Raw genomic sequence first — 14,548 nt, forward strand, 5'->3', positions numbered from 1 at the left:
CCCTCATAAAAACGCCTCACACAGCCGTACTCCCCCTCACAAGGAAGCAATGCAGTTCTTCCTCCCTTGCGAAACACACAATCAGTTCGACCTTTGGTTCAAGACAATGGCGTTTCAAGAGGATGTGAGCAATGTCACTCAAGCTTCTCCCCCACGGGTTGCTCAAGACCCTCCCAAGAATTTTACTCCCAAACCACGGAAGCCCTTCACCACCGTAAGAGAGTATAGGAAATTGTTTATTCGAAGGGAGGTTCAAGTGTTCAAGGCTCAAGGTGATCAAGAACCTCAAGAACCGCGAAGGGTGGTACAAGTGATCAAGGCTCAAAGTGATCAAGAATTTCAAGAAGAGGTAGGTCAAAACTTTTGAATACTTTTCCTTTTGTTTGAATTTTCAGTTTGGGGGTACAAGCACGATGTAAGAAATGACTTTGGCAATAAAAATTTACTCTCTTGCTTACTTGGCTTCTTGCCAATTCGCATGTTTTCTCTTTCTTTTCTTTTTCATTTCTGTTCCCTTTTTTTTTTGACTTAATAAACGTCACAAACACTTGGCCAAATGGTTCAAGACCAGATTCGGTCAGCCCCTAACTTAACCACAACCAACAATCCCAAAAAAAAAACTCCAAGATCTTTTAAGAATTTACGAAGAAATTATCAAGAACTTCAAGGGGTGATCAAGAAGTTCAAGAAACCCTAGATTCTTGTAGGTTTCCTTCAAGATTCCCAAGTACCAACAAGATTAACCACAAATCAGATTAGAAAATTAAATAAAATGACTTGGATGACATCAAATAAGCTTGGACAGATTTGGAAACAAAAACTCTTGCGCATAACAAACCCTAGCCGCAAGTAGGAAACCTTAGACGCCTCCCTTAGAACTTTCTTTTGTTCTTTGATGACCGCGGACAGATTGGGGCTAGCTACTACACACACGACGTGGACAGAATTTTGAGGCAACAAGGACACGAGCTTCGGTTAGATTTGTTAAAGCCACAACTACGCATGCATGGACAGCTTTGACACAAACAAGGAGCGACACGTACGGACAGAATTGAAGACAACTAGTTATTCAATACCAAAGACAACGTGCGGACAGATTTGATGAACCACAAACCACGCACGATGGGCACAAATGCCCAGAAATGTTATGCAACAAACAACTCAAACGCAAGAGACAAGTTGTGGACAGATTTGTCTACAACACGACGCAAGGACCCATGAACCGAATTTTGTTTTTATTTCTTTTTTTGTTGCTTGGGCGAAGACTAACGACCAAGACAGTTTTGACACAACACTATGAATCAGCAATTGACGCGACAAGGGCACGAAACTACATGGACAGAATTATTTAACAATGAAGAGACATGAACCAAACAGAAATTTAGCGATGCAAGAATGAAAGTGCGGATAGCAATCGTTTTGTTTTAATAGGCAGTGGACAAAACACACAAATTCTTATGACACAACTATGACAAACAAGGATATAACGAAAGATACCTCCACCTAAGCTCTAAAGCCAACTGATACGGTCCTCGATCAACTCGTTTCGAGACACGTAGCACGTTTGCCCAAGGATCGAGCGAGGTTGTCCAACGCTTGGACTGCGGGACCTAAAACCAATACGGACGACATGAATTGGTAGAAGGTGGTAGAACGACGACTCCAATTGAAGGTGATTACTCTAGTGGATAGGTCAGTAGAACAATCAAGGACCAAACGCAAGATTGCTCAAACACCCTTGCCAAGAGCAAGTAAAGGCTCGAAATTCTAACAAAGAAGAAAGTAAAAAAAACTAAGCAATTTTATTCATAAAACGTCTACCTAGAACCTTACAAAGCACGTCCTTTTATAGGCTAAGGGCTAATAAACCCTAAGAGAAACAGGAAAGGGGAGTTCGGCCATCTTGGGGTCAAGATGGGCCGGCCCATGCTCTTCTAAAGCAACTAATCCAACTCTAAATAAACACTAGGGCCTAAAGCCCTATTCGGCGAACTCACTTGGAGGCCCACTTAACTCTTCATGGGCTTGGATCATGGTGTAGATGATTTGATTGTTTCCTTCCAAGCCTTCAATATCTCTATGGACTCCATGTTGGTCTTGGACAATTCGAACAAGGGTTTTGAGGGATTCTTTAAAGAGCTTGGCTCGTGCATGTGTAACTGGGCCCAATGCAACTCGAACTAGTTCATTACATGGGCTGAGGCCCGTGCACACATCAAAATCCTAATATCTGAAACCCTAATATCGAAAAGCTAGATGGTCGGCCACTCTTTGGACAAGGTGGGCCGATCCATGGACTCAATAAAAAGGACCTAGTGGATTCGGCCATCCTTAGACCAAGGTGGGCCGAATCCATGGCTAACAAAAGGACTAATCACCAAGGCCTAATCGGGCATGGCCCACTTGGCTCTTAACGGGCTCTCATCACGGGTTTGGATCATTGTGTAGACAACTTGGTTATCACCTTCCAAGCCTTCAATGTCTCGATGAACTCCTTATTGGTCTTGAACATTCCGCACAAGGGCTTGGAGTGATTCCTTGAATTGTTTAGCCCGTGCACGTGTGACTGGGCCCAATGGTACTCGAACTGGGTCATTGCGTGGTCCAAGGTCCGTGCACACATCAGTCCCCTCCACTTGAGATGGGTTTGCCCTCAAATCTGGATCGTCGTCCTTAAGGAATGGGCTCAAATCCGCGACATTGAAGGTCACGCTAACATTGTACTCCCCAGGCAGCTCCAACTTGTAGGCGTTGTCATTGACTCTTTGGAGTACTCGGAAGGGTCCATCTCCCCTTGGGGACAGTTTGCCCTGGCGTTGCTTTGGGAATCATTCCATCCTTAAGTGCAGCCAGACCCAATCTCCAGGCTCAAAAATAATCTTACGACAGTGCTTGTTAGTTTGTTGGATGTATTCTGAGTACGCCTCTCGATGTTTGCCCGAACGGCCTCGTATTTCGCACAAAATTAGCCTTCTTTTTTCCATCTAAGCTTGTGTGCTCAGAGGAAGGTAAGGGTGCCAAGTCAAGGGGAGTCAGGGGTTAAAACCATACACAATCTCAAAGGGTGAGTAGTGTGTTGCACCATGAACAGTGCGATTGTAAGCAAATTCCACATGCGGCAAATACTCTTCCCAAGATTTGAGATTCTTTTTAATCAAAGCCCTGATAATGTGCCAAGTGTGCAATTGACACCCTCAGTTGTCCATCGCTCTGTGGATGAATTGTGGTTGAGAACAATAATCTAGTACCCAGCTTGGACCACAGAGTCTTCCAAAAATAACTCAAAAACTTTACATCTCTATCACTAACAATGGTTTGAGACATACCATGCAGACGGACAATTTCTTTAGCAATATGAGATGCATCATCGGTTTTGTGACAAGGGATGAAATGAGGCATCTTAGAGAATCGATCAACCACTACAAAGATGGAATCATTACCCCTTGGTGATCTAGGTAGTCCCAAGACAAAATCCATTGATAAGTCTACCCAAGGATAATGAGGGATGGGCAGCGGGGTATAAAAGCCATATGGGTTTGTTTTAGAGTTTGACATGTGACAGGTGGCACATCTACCAACCATGCGTTCCACATCTCTATGCATGTAAGGCTAGTAAAAGTGTTCTTGTAACATGGCTAGAGTCTTAACAATTTCAAAATATCCCATGAGACCACCATTGTGTGCCTCTCTAATCAAAAGATCACGAATGGAAGAATTAGGCATACATAGCTTATCCACATAAAACAAAAACCCATTATGCAAGAAGTACTTCCCATGTGGACTCTTCATACAAGACGCATAAATATCACTGAAGTCAGTGTCATGAGCATATAGGTCCTTAAGCATTTCAAATCCTAACAACTTAGTATCAAGCACAGTGAGCAAGAAATATCTACGTGATAGAGCATCAGCTACCACATTCGTTTTGCCCTTTGTACTTAATGACACAAGAGAAGGTGTCGATGAAACTTACCCATTTGGCATGGCGCTTGCTCAACTTGGGCTGGCCCTTGAGAAATTTCAAAGATTCGTGATCAGTGTGTATCACGAACTCCCTTGGGCGGAGGTAGTGTTGCCACGTCTCCAATGCTCTTACAAGTGCGTAGAGCTCCTTGTCGTATGTTGGGTAGTTCAGAACAGCACCTCCCAGCTTCTCACTAAAGAATGCATAGGCTCTTGTCTTGCATGAGAACGGCGCAATACCTACACCAAAAGCATCACATTCAATTGGGTAATTTCGAAGGTCTTGTTAAAATTGGGTAATGCTAAAACCGGTGCATGTGTGAGTTTGTCCTTGAGGGTAAGAAAGGCTTGTTCTTGGGCTTCTCCCCAATGGAATTTATCATTCTTCTTTGTCACGGCGGTCAATGGGGCGGCAATGGTGCTGATATCTTTGACAAATCAGTGGTAGAAGCCTGCCAATTCATGGAAGCTGTGCACCTATAGACGGATGTTGGGGTTGGCCATTGCTGGATGGCCTCGATCTTGGACTCGTTCACTTTGATGCCCTGCGAACTCACAACATAGCCTAAAAACACGAGCTCATTAGTACAAAATATGCACTTCTTAAGGTTGGTGTATAGACACGCCTTTCGAAGTGTCTCAAGAACTAGCCTCAAATGCTCCATGTGCTCATGTTCCCTTCGACTATATATCAATATATCATCAAAGTATATAATAGTATACAATAACAAACTTACCAATGAACTGCCTCAAGACATGGTTCATTAACCTCATGAAGATGCTAGGGGCATTAGTCAACCCAAAAGGCATGACTAGCTACTTATAGGGACCATGCTTGGTTTTGAAGGCCGTCTTCTATTCATCGTCTTCTTTCATTCTTATTTGATGATAGCCACTCCTTAGAGATCAATTTTAGTAAATATGATAGCACCATCAAGTTCATCGAGCATATCATCTAATCTAGGGATGGGATGGCGGTATTTAACAGTAATTGCGTTAATGGCTTTACAGTCAGTGCACATGCGCTAGGTACCATCCTTTTTGGGGACAAGTATCACAGGGGCTTAGACTCTCTTTTACCCAACCCTTACCTAGTAGGCCATCAACTTCCTTTGAACCTCCTTTGTCTCCTCAAGGCCCATGCGGTAAGCAGGTTTGTTGGGTAGTGGTGCTCCAGGAATTAGATCAATTTGGTGCTCAATCCCTCAAATGGGTGGTAAACCATCAGGGATTTCATCAGGGAAGACGTCCTCAAATTCCTGCAAAAGAGCAACTATACTCGAAGGCAATGCTTTATCGAGCTCAGCAACATCTAAAAGCACATATTTGCAAATCATGAGAAGTACAAGCTAATTAGAGTTTACAAGCTTTCTAACATCCTTAGCCTTAATGATCATGTTTGACTTCCTAGTGGTCGGTTGAGTCAATGTATGTTCACGTGGTACACTAGGTGTGCTCACTTGACCCTTGGTGGATTGCTTACTTGTGGAAGTGGAGCAAGTGACAGGGTCGACCGTCCTTTGCTTTCGCTTTTTACGGTCTAAGTTACACTCTCTTTACAATTTTAATTGGTCCTCCTAAACTTGTGCAGGTGTGAGTAGTGTGAGGACCTTACGTTTGCCATTGTGCAAAAGTGTGTACTTATTTGCCCTTCCGTCGAATGTGACGTGTTTGTCAAATTGCCAAGGTCTCCCCAAGATGACATGTGTAGCATGCATAGGCACTACATCACACACAACTTCATCAACGTAAGTACCAATTGAAAAAGGAACGCGTACCTGTTTGAAGACACGTACCTCTCCATCCTCACTTAGCTATTGGAGGCGGTAGGGGTGTGGATGTCTAGTAGTTGGGAGACCCAAGTTCTCAACCATAAGCAAGCTCGCCACATTGGTGCAACTTCCCCCATCAATGATGAGACTACACACCTTTTCACCTACTTTACAGCGAGCGTAAAATAAGTTCTCTCATTGAAACTGCTCATCCTCCTTGACTCGGGCGGTTAGCACTCGTCGTCCACCAAGCAACCTACTTCTCCTTGTGTAAGAGAGCAATCTTCCTCAGCCAAGTCTTCCTCCAGGCAGTCACCTTTGATCAATCCAGGTATCTCCTCACAATCGTCATCATCGGACACGGTCTCGCCATTGTGAGTGATTAACATGACCCGCTGGTTTGGACATTGAGACTGAATATGTCCAAATCCTTGGCACTTGAAGCACTTAATGTCCCTGCTCCTAGTTTTAGGAGTCTCAAGTGGTGCCTTAGAAGCAGACCTGGATGCATCAACAGCTTTGTTAGGGGTAAAATTGGTATTACGGTTAGAGGCATTACCTTGAATTCGGCTAGGAGTTGGTGTAGCCGAATTTCCAGCTTCGTGAGTTGTTCTCCGTGGTAGGTTTCCCTTCCAGGAAGGCGAGTTGGAAGTCTGGAAGGTATGGGTCCCCTCTCGGCCTTGATGCGTTCAAGAAGGTCATGGATATCCAAATAATGTTAGAGCTCCAAGGCTTCTTGAAGGTCAGGATTGAGACCTCTAAGAAACCTGGCCATGGTCGCTTCACCATCTTCTTGAATGTTTGCCCTCATCATGGCCATCTCGATCTCCTTGTAATACTCCTCCACACTCATGTTGCCTTGAGTGAGCGTTTGAAGTTTAGAGTGAAGATTGCGGTTGCGTATCAAAGCTTGAGTTCTCACCAAATCCGAACTCGTGGTTCTCCCATCCTCATTCGATGAGTCCTTACTTGGTCCCACCAGACTAGTGCGTAGTCGATGAACTCGATAGTGGCTACCTTAACCTTTTGTTCCTCGCTATAATCGTAACAGTCGAAGACCATTTCAATGCGGCCTTCCCATTCCAAGTAAGCCTCAGGGTCACTCTTGCCTTTGAACGCGGGAACTTGAATCTTAAGTCCCTTGAGTTCATTCTTAGATGTGTCCTTTTTAGGCCCTTCGGCTCTTTCGTCATCTTCACTCGCCGAGTAGTCCTCACTCTTTGCTCCTCTGGGTCCATGGTTACTTCGGTTGTGAGATCTGGATTGAGAGCCTCTTGTGAGACTCTTGTAGAGCTCGTTAAAACGGTTGTGCAATTCTTCCATTTGTTGTTCGCTAACTCGTTTGAGCTCGTTCTTCATGGCGGTGAACATCAATGAGTAGTCAGTGGGTGGTTGCTCTTTCTCCATGCTTGCAAAATGGTTAGTAACAAGAGAAAACAATTCAAGTATAACCTCACTTCACTCCCTTAGTGTATCACTCACTCTCGTGTGTATCACTCAAATAAAACACTCTAATGGACTTACCAAATACCTTTACCTATTGGATTAGGTAGTTGAGAGATGCCGCTCAAGTCCAATAATTGTCACCAACTTTTTTCACAAGAATAACCAAGAATGTAAGACACAAATGTGGGTGAAGGAATGAAGTGGAATGGCCGAATTTGGTAAGAGATAAGGTGGCGGACAGCAAGTGGAGAAGTGCTAATGTGAACACAAGAGAAAGAAACCCTAGCTTCCTAAAAGGTAGGAGTGGTTTCCTAAAATGTAGGAGAGAATATAGGAGAGTAGGCAAGTGAAAAACAAAGGAGTTATCCAAGTGTTTTACTTAGTTTCCTAAATTGATTTGGAAAACAAGTTGGTTTTGGAAACTTTTTAGAAAACCCTCCTTGAACAACTTTTAGAAACTTCCAAACTCCCTTCCAAGAAGGCTTCCAAGTCAGATTTGGTCTCCATCTCTCTCAACCGAAAATTTCCAGATTTTCTCCTTCCAAAACACTTTACCAATGTCGGTTGGGATCCTATAAAATCCCCCAAGGCAGCCGACACCCTCTCACACCAACACAATTCAGATTCGACTTCTTACTTTCAAGAAACAAAACAGTTCGATTTCTTCCTTTCTTGCGCAACACACAAACAGTTTAGGCTATGGAGTCCCAACAAGAAGATGCAAGCGATCTCACACAAATTTCTTCCCCACGGGTTGCTCAAGACCCTCCCAAGAAATTTACTCCCACTCCACGGAAGTCCTTCACCACCGCAAGAGAGTATAGGAAGTTGTTTATTTGAAGGGAGGTTCAAGTTTTCAAGAAACAAGGTGGTCAAGAAATTCAAGAACCTCGAAGGGTGGTTCAAGTTATCAAGGCACAAGGTGATCAAGAACCATAAGAAGAAGTGGGTCAAAACTTTTGAACCTTTGCTTGGAGTTAAATTTCTGTTTTGGAGTAGAACACAATGTAAGAACAGGTTTGGCAATAAAATTCAACTTCCCCCTTTTTTTTCTCTTGTGTCACCCGAATGCTCTTCTTTTTTTTCTTTGCGTTTCTATTTTTTTTGACTTAGTTGCTGTGAGGACTCACAAAATTTACTTATTTAATCTCCTATTTCTAGCTTATTTAATTATTTATTTGGTCTTTTACTCCGAATATTATTTTCTAAGCTCTTGAGACCTAATTACATGGAAATATAGTTTCATTATATTTTTAAAATGACTTGTTTCAAAAATTAATTTTCGGAAGCTCGTTTTGTAAAAATAGTGAACACGTCTTTGGAAATCTTGATCGATTGAGAGTACAATAGGTTTGAAATATTGGAGACATGTACAATGGACCTAAATTAGGCATTTTAATGTTTAAATACTCAAGTGATAGTTATTAGTACTATCGTTATAAGAATTTCTCGGAAGTTTCGCGTTATTGCGCTTAAATTGGAGATACGCGTTTTCACACGCGCAATTTAAATTGAGGAACTTTAGACCCTTATTTTGAGACAATTAAGAGTGAATAATATTTATATGAATATAAATGCATTAGAAGTTTAGTACACTAGTGAAACAAACGCGAGAGGAATCGAGCACAAAACGCGCGCGTGCGCGCACTTTTTGCGGTTGACTTTTGTGCACCCAATCCTTAGTCATTAAGCTTCCTTTGGAAGCCTCATTTCAGACCACAATTTCTCTCTCTTGCTCCCTCATCTGGCCGAACAACAAAGCAAGAAAAACAGCTCAAGAGTTCTTCCAATTCCTCCATCAAATCTTCACCAAACCTCTTCCAATTCACTCCAAATTCGAACTACACTTAGCTTAACACTTGAGGAGTATTTTGAGCTGCAAAAGGGAGCTGAAAAGCCACGGTTTTCTGGAGCAAAGAGTGACCAAAATTTCTGATCTAATCATCCAAGAAGGTAGCAAATCATCCAACCCATAGATCTTAGTTTTTGTAAGATTTATTGCACATATAAGGTTATATAATCATGTGGGTAGTCTTGTTTATGGTATAAAATGTGAAAGTGGGCTCTATGAACTCCCACTCTTGGGTTGTTGCTGATTTGATGTTGGATGATGAAATTAATGGTGGTTTAGTGCTTATATTAGTAGATTAATGTTGTATTGTTGGTAGAAAATCAAAGGAGGTGCTTGGAGCAAAAGTGACCGTTTTACCCCTGCCTTGTCCGACCGTTTTCGTGCCAGATTTTGAGATTCTAATGAATTGATTATGTTGTTTATCTATTATTGTAAGTGTGTACAAAATTTCATTGGAAAATAACATGATTTGGTTGGTCAAATGAGTTGATTTCCAAAGTTAGCAAAACTGGAAAATGAATCCCGTATTGCCCAGGCAGTCATTTTGTAACGGCCATAACTCTTTGTTCCGATGTCAAAATCAAGTGCCGTTTGCGGCATTGGAAACTAGACATTCCTAGCTTTCCATCGGTACCAATTTCACATTCTGGTTCCACTTGAGTGAGCCACACCATTCGATTGAATATCACTGTCCTGTTTCGTTGCTCTCCAGGAGACAGGACAGAAATTGCTTCTTGATGCTCAAAAACGAGCTATTTGTGAATGGAATTTGAAAATGGTTTCTTCTGAGAAAATTCAGCTTTAGAAGAGAGATTTCCAACGCCATCAACCACGCCCAATTCCAAGTTGCATGGAGTGAGTTGTGGCCAAAGTTTGAAACTGCTACAGTGATAGAATTTTCCACTTGGACAGATTTGTAACTAACAATGATTTGGGACTTGTTGTTTTGGAAACTTTGATGTCCGACATCTACCAAACTTTAGATTAGATGTTCCTTGGACTTTGTTTCACAAATAAACCAGATTTGGGTTGGTTGCTTTGGACAAAATGTTTAAAAAGGAAAGAAGAGCTAGAAGACAGTTTTACCTTGGGAAATTTCCTGAACTTTGATGGTTTAGTTAACTACCTTCCCGTGTGAATTTTCAAATGAAATTTGATAGAAGAGTAATCCTCATATGGAGGTTTAATTGTACAAAATTTGGTAATATTCTAAGACCATTTTGATATGCAAATGATGTCACAAAATTCGCTCATCGAATCTGGAAAACTTTTCGTTTTCTCTTAGCCAAATGGTCAAATCTGATTTGGAGAGTTTTATTTCTAGAATTTGGATGTCAATGGTCTTTAAATTGCTCAGTGGATGTTTATGAACTCTTGGTTTCAATAATGGAGAGATTTGGAACTGATTTCATGGTACAAAAAGTTTGTAAACGAAAGAAAAGTGAGAAGGTAGTTTAGCCGTCAAACTCTTCATAAACTTTGGTTGTTTTAATGACTACCTTACCGTGAGAGTTTTTGTACGAAACTTAGTAGAAATGTTGTTCACACATGGAAGATTTAGTGTACCAAGTTTGATGTATTTCTAATGCCAACTTGATGACCAAATGATATTTCGAATCTAGTTTTAAACCTGGAAAATAGCCCAACAGTCTTAACTTTTTCAGCAACTTGGAGGTACTATATCTTGGTGCTCGAAACTCCGTTTCTCGTTCCGCTTGTTTTGTTATACTCTTGGATTGCAACACTAATTGATTTCCAAATTTCAAAGGTTAGTTCAAAACAAGTGAATTTTGCCGAATTTCTAAAGTTGGCCAAAAACCAACTTAAATCTGTCTTGGTAATTCAAGTTACCAACTTTGAGCCAAAAATTTGAGTGCCTTTCACTTACATTCGTGGAAAAGTGTCTTCTAAGAACTTTTAGTACTTTGAAAGAGGATTCCAACAGTACCAAGTTTTCCAATTTTGGACTTGTGGAGAGTGAAATATGATTTTTTCAAATATTGCTTGTTAAATCTGGAATTTTCTAACTTAAAGGAAACTAAGGGTTTCAAACCCTCCATTTTCCTTCAATATCATTTGATCGTTTTACATTTCATTTCAAAGATGGAAATCAGATTTGTCTTGTATTTTAAAATCCACTTTTGAACCTCGAGTTACACGAACTCTTAGACTCGTCTCTGCGTTAATTTCTTAGATTGTACTAGTGTACAATTTTCCTCGATAATTAGAATGATTTTGAGTGGTAGTTGATTATTGTTTGCTCAGGCACTCGAGGGAATCTCCCAGAGGAACTCGGAGCGGACACCTAAGACGCTTGTTTAAGAACTACTCGCTTGTTTTGACTAGGTGAGTGTTCCATATAGGAATACGTAATTGGAATAATGTATACTTGAATTACTTGACACGAAACACCTGAAGTAGGTATATTTGAACTATTCGATATGAAATGCTTAAAGAGCATACTTATGTGATTACTTGAAATACTAGATATGAAATGTTTGGAGAGCATATTTACATGATGTGTTTAAATGATTAATTATGCTATGGAAGCATAAGTCGGTTGGAGTAAATCTCCTCGACTCTTACGTGGTGAAAGTGAAAAACGGCCAATGGCGGCCTATTGAAATGACATATGTCTACCAATTAACCGTAATTACTACCGTTAACCGTTTACCGTTTACCGTTAACCGTGTTTACTTACCGTTTTCTAATCTATTTGGTTACTTGCTTACTTGGTTATCTGCTTACGTGATCACCAACTTACTTGGTTACTTGACCACCTGATTACTTGATTATCATGAATCACATGTTATATGAAGCTGTCCATCATTATTAGGCGAGTGTGTACTTTAACTCACTTGACCTACTCAAATGATGAATTTTACCTTTTGTCGAATTACTTGGTTACCTGTGCATGTTGTAAGCTCTAAGCTGAACTTGGGCCCTGCCCTTGGTTACTGACCTACTCGAGCCAGGACTGGGCTCGGTCGGGTAGGTTGGAACCCTGGGCCACCGTTTCGGTATACTCGAGTATTACCACTGGAGGGATAAGGCGATGGCCAGACCGTACCGTGGGGATCAGAAGTCATAAGGTGCAGATGACCGACAGAGTTCCACTGGAACACCGTATCCTACCGTATATGTTTACCTTGTATCATGATAATTGTTTCATGCTAAAATGTCAACATGAAATCCTGAACTATGCCTGTGATATGCTCCATACCTGTTACCTGACCAATGTACTTATATCATGATACCTGTCTCATGATAAATGTCTCATACCATGATAAATGTCTCAAATTACTCGTACAATGATTATCACCTCATGATAACACGCCATTGTGTAACATTGAACCATGCATATGATATGCCCAACTTACTTGATTTATTTGAACTGTTAGAGTGTATTGGAACCTCACTGGGCTGTGTAGCTCATCCCACGTTGTGGTTTTCTTTTACAGGGTTCGAGACCAAGGGTGCTCGTGAGTAGTACTAGATTGTTTTCTTTTGAAAACTTTAAGTTATATTATAACGGATGGCTATTGTACCCTTTTCCGTTGGGTTGTATTTAAGCTTGGAAGCTGCATAATTGTAAGTGTGAGATATTTGGAGTACTTTAATTATGTATTGAAGTTACTTAAAGTATTTCGAGCTTTTGAATGATGGATTGTAGTGAGTCCTGGCGAGAGCTGGGCAGGCGTCCCGCGGATACCCTTTGGTTCGCCTTAGGGAGAAGTGGGGGTGTTACAGTTGCCAAATGGTTCAAAACCAGATTCTGGTCAGCCCCTAATTTAACCACAACCAACAACCCAAAAACTCCAAGATCTTGCAAGAACTTACCAAGAAATTAACAAGAACTTCAAGATTAATTTCAAGAAACTCAAGAAACCCAAGATTCTTGTAGGTTTCCTTCAAGATTCACAATACCAAACTAGTTTGACCCAAAATCTGTTTAGAAAATTAAGAAAGCAACTTGGATGACTATCTTGGACAGATTTGACAACAAGAGCCCTAGCGCAAAACAAGAAACCCTAGCCGCCTCTAGTTCCGACTTTCTTGCTGCCCAAGAGACACTACTTGAGCAAAACAAAATTGGGTAAGTTCAAAACAGAAGTTTGCATGCCACAAACGTTCACAACAACGCGGTCAGATTGTACTCAATGTTTGCGGCAAGGGCAAAAACCCTAGTTGCCGCACGCGCGGTTTCTCCTTTTTTTTTTGTTTTTGTTGCTTGGGCGAAGACTAACGACCAAGACAGTTTTGACACAACACTATGAATCAGCAATGGACGCGACAAGGACACGAAACTACACGAACAAAAATTTAGCGATGCAAGAATGAAGGTGCGGACAGATTTTTTTGGACAACAAAAGCGCAACAACAACTGCGGGCTGAATTGTGACGGCCCCACCTTCCCCTAAGGCGAACCAAAGGGTTCGACGGACCGCCTGCCCAACTCTCGCCAGGACTACGGAGTCAAAATCTCGTAAACCCTAGAGTACGCACGATAGAATCCCAAGAAACAATCCATTGGAGACTATTACATTGGAGACATGATTCCTAACCTTTAGGTACAATGATGCTTTAATTAAGTACTGTAACGAAAGAAAACGGAAACGAAAACGAAACGAAAATGAATAGTAACCGCCAAAATTTTCTTTATTCCCTCGCTCAAAAGCCGCGCCCGTCCGATCTTCCGTAACAGTGACATAAACATTCACCAGAGCTATAAAACATAGCATCTCAAACAAATACAATTAAGAAACAAGGTTAAATACTTACTTACATATATTTACATTAGAGTCTTGAACAAATTAACTAAAGTACAAGCCAAAATATTCCTACTATTTAAAATACAATTAGGGTTTCGGTTGCGAAAGAGCTTAACAAAATTTCATATACAATAGCTCGACCCTTTTCTTCCAAACCTATGAGTTCATAGTTTGTTCCCTGTAAGGAAAACAAAGATAACAGGAATGGGGTGAGCTTACGCTCAATGAGGTACCCAAAATAATAACATGCAAGAACCAAGGAACTTCATGCTCAATTAATCACATAGGTGTACCAAATAAGGAGAGGAGCAAAACATCTTAGATAGAAAGGATATAGGTGGCTCTCAGGAGCCAAATCCCCGTTGCAGTACTTGATCCGACTACGTTGACCCTCCGTCAACTTTCAAATAAGGAAACCGGTCCAGTAGAACACCACTTTAACGCCAAATCCCGTTCACCAATCATACCCCATTACCGGGCCTGAACGCCAAACAAGAATGAAAGTGGTAATACTCGAGTATACTGGAATCAAGAATCTCAATACTCAAAGATTCCCTAGAAACAGGCACTCATGGATTGTCAAATACCTCGACCAAGCCCTTGCTGGCTCGATTTAATTAACTCCCCATGAGGTTGAGCTCAGGTTTAAAAGAAGGTCGTTGGACGCACTTCCAAACGCCCTTATAACAAGTGCAAGTAACAGGTTCAAGTTCATAACAAGTACAAGTAATAGATTTCAGTTT

The 14,548-nt window shown here is 41.3% G+C and overlaps 1 protein-coding gene and 1 long non-coding RNA gene across 2 annotated transcripts; one reads left to right on the plus strand and one right to left on the minus strand.

The window, feature by feature from the left end:
• Positions 1 to 3,609: 3,609 nt before the first annotated feature.
• Positions 3,610 to 6,124, minus strand: LOC140004802 (uncharacterized). Its single transcript, XM_072044952.1, has 3 exons — positions 5,992 to 6,124; positions 3,974 to 4,203; positions 3,610 to 3,837 (listed from the first exon to the last, which is right to left on the minus strand). The coding sequence occupies exons 1-3, from the start codon at positions 6,122 to 6,124 to the stop codon at positions 3,610 to 3,612; spliced, it is 591 nt and encodes a 196-aa protein (XP_071901053.1).
• A 2,674-nt stretch (positions 6,125 to 8,798) lies between these two features.
• On the plus strand, positions 8,799 to 12,730 carry LOC140006354 (uncharacterized). The gene is made up of 3 exons (XR_011813976.1): positions 8,799 to 9,134; positions 11,299 to 11,379; positions 12,495 to 12,730. It is a non-coding gene; the product is annotated as an uncharacterized lncRNA (long non-coding RNA).
• The last annotated feature ends 1,818 nt before the right edge of the window (positions 12,731 to 14,548 follow it).

This window comes from Coffea arabica, chromosome 1c, assembly GCF_036785885.1.
Source record: "Coffea arabica cultivar ET-39 chromosome 1c, Coffea Arabica ET-39 HiFi, whole genome shotgun sequence".
NCBI classification, from domain to species: Eukaryota; Viridiplantae; Streptophyta; class Magnoliopsida; order Gentianales; family Rubiaceae; genus Coffea; species Coffea arabica.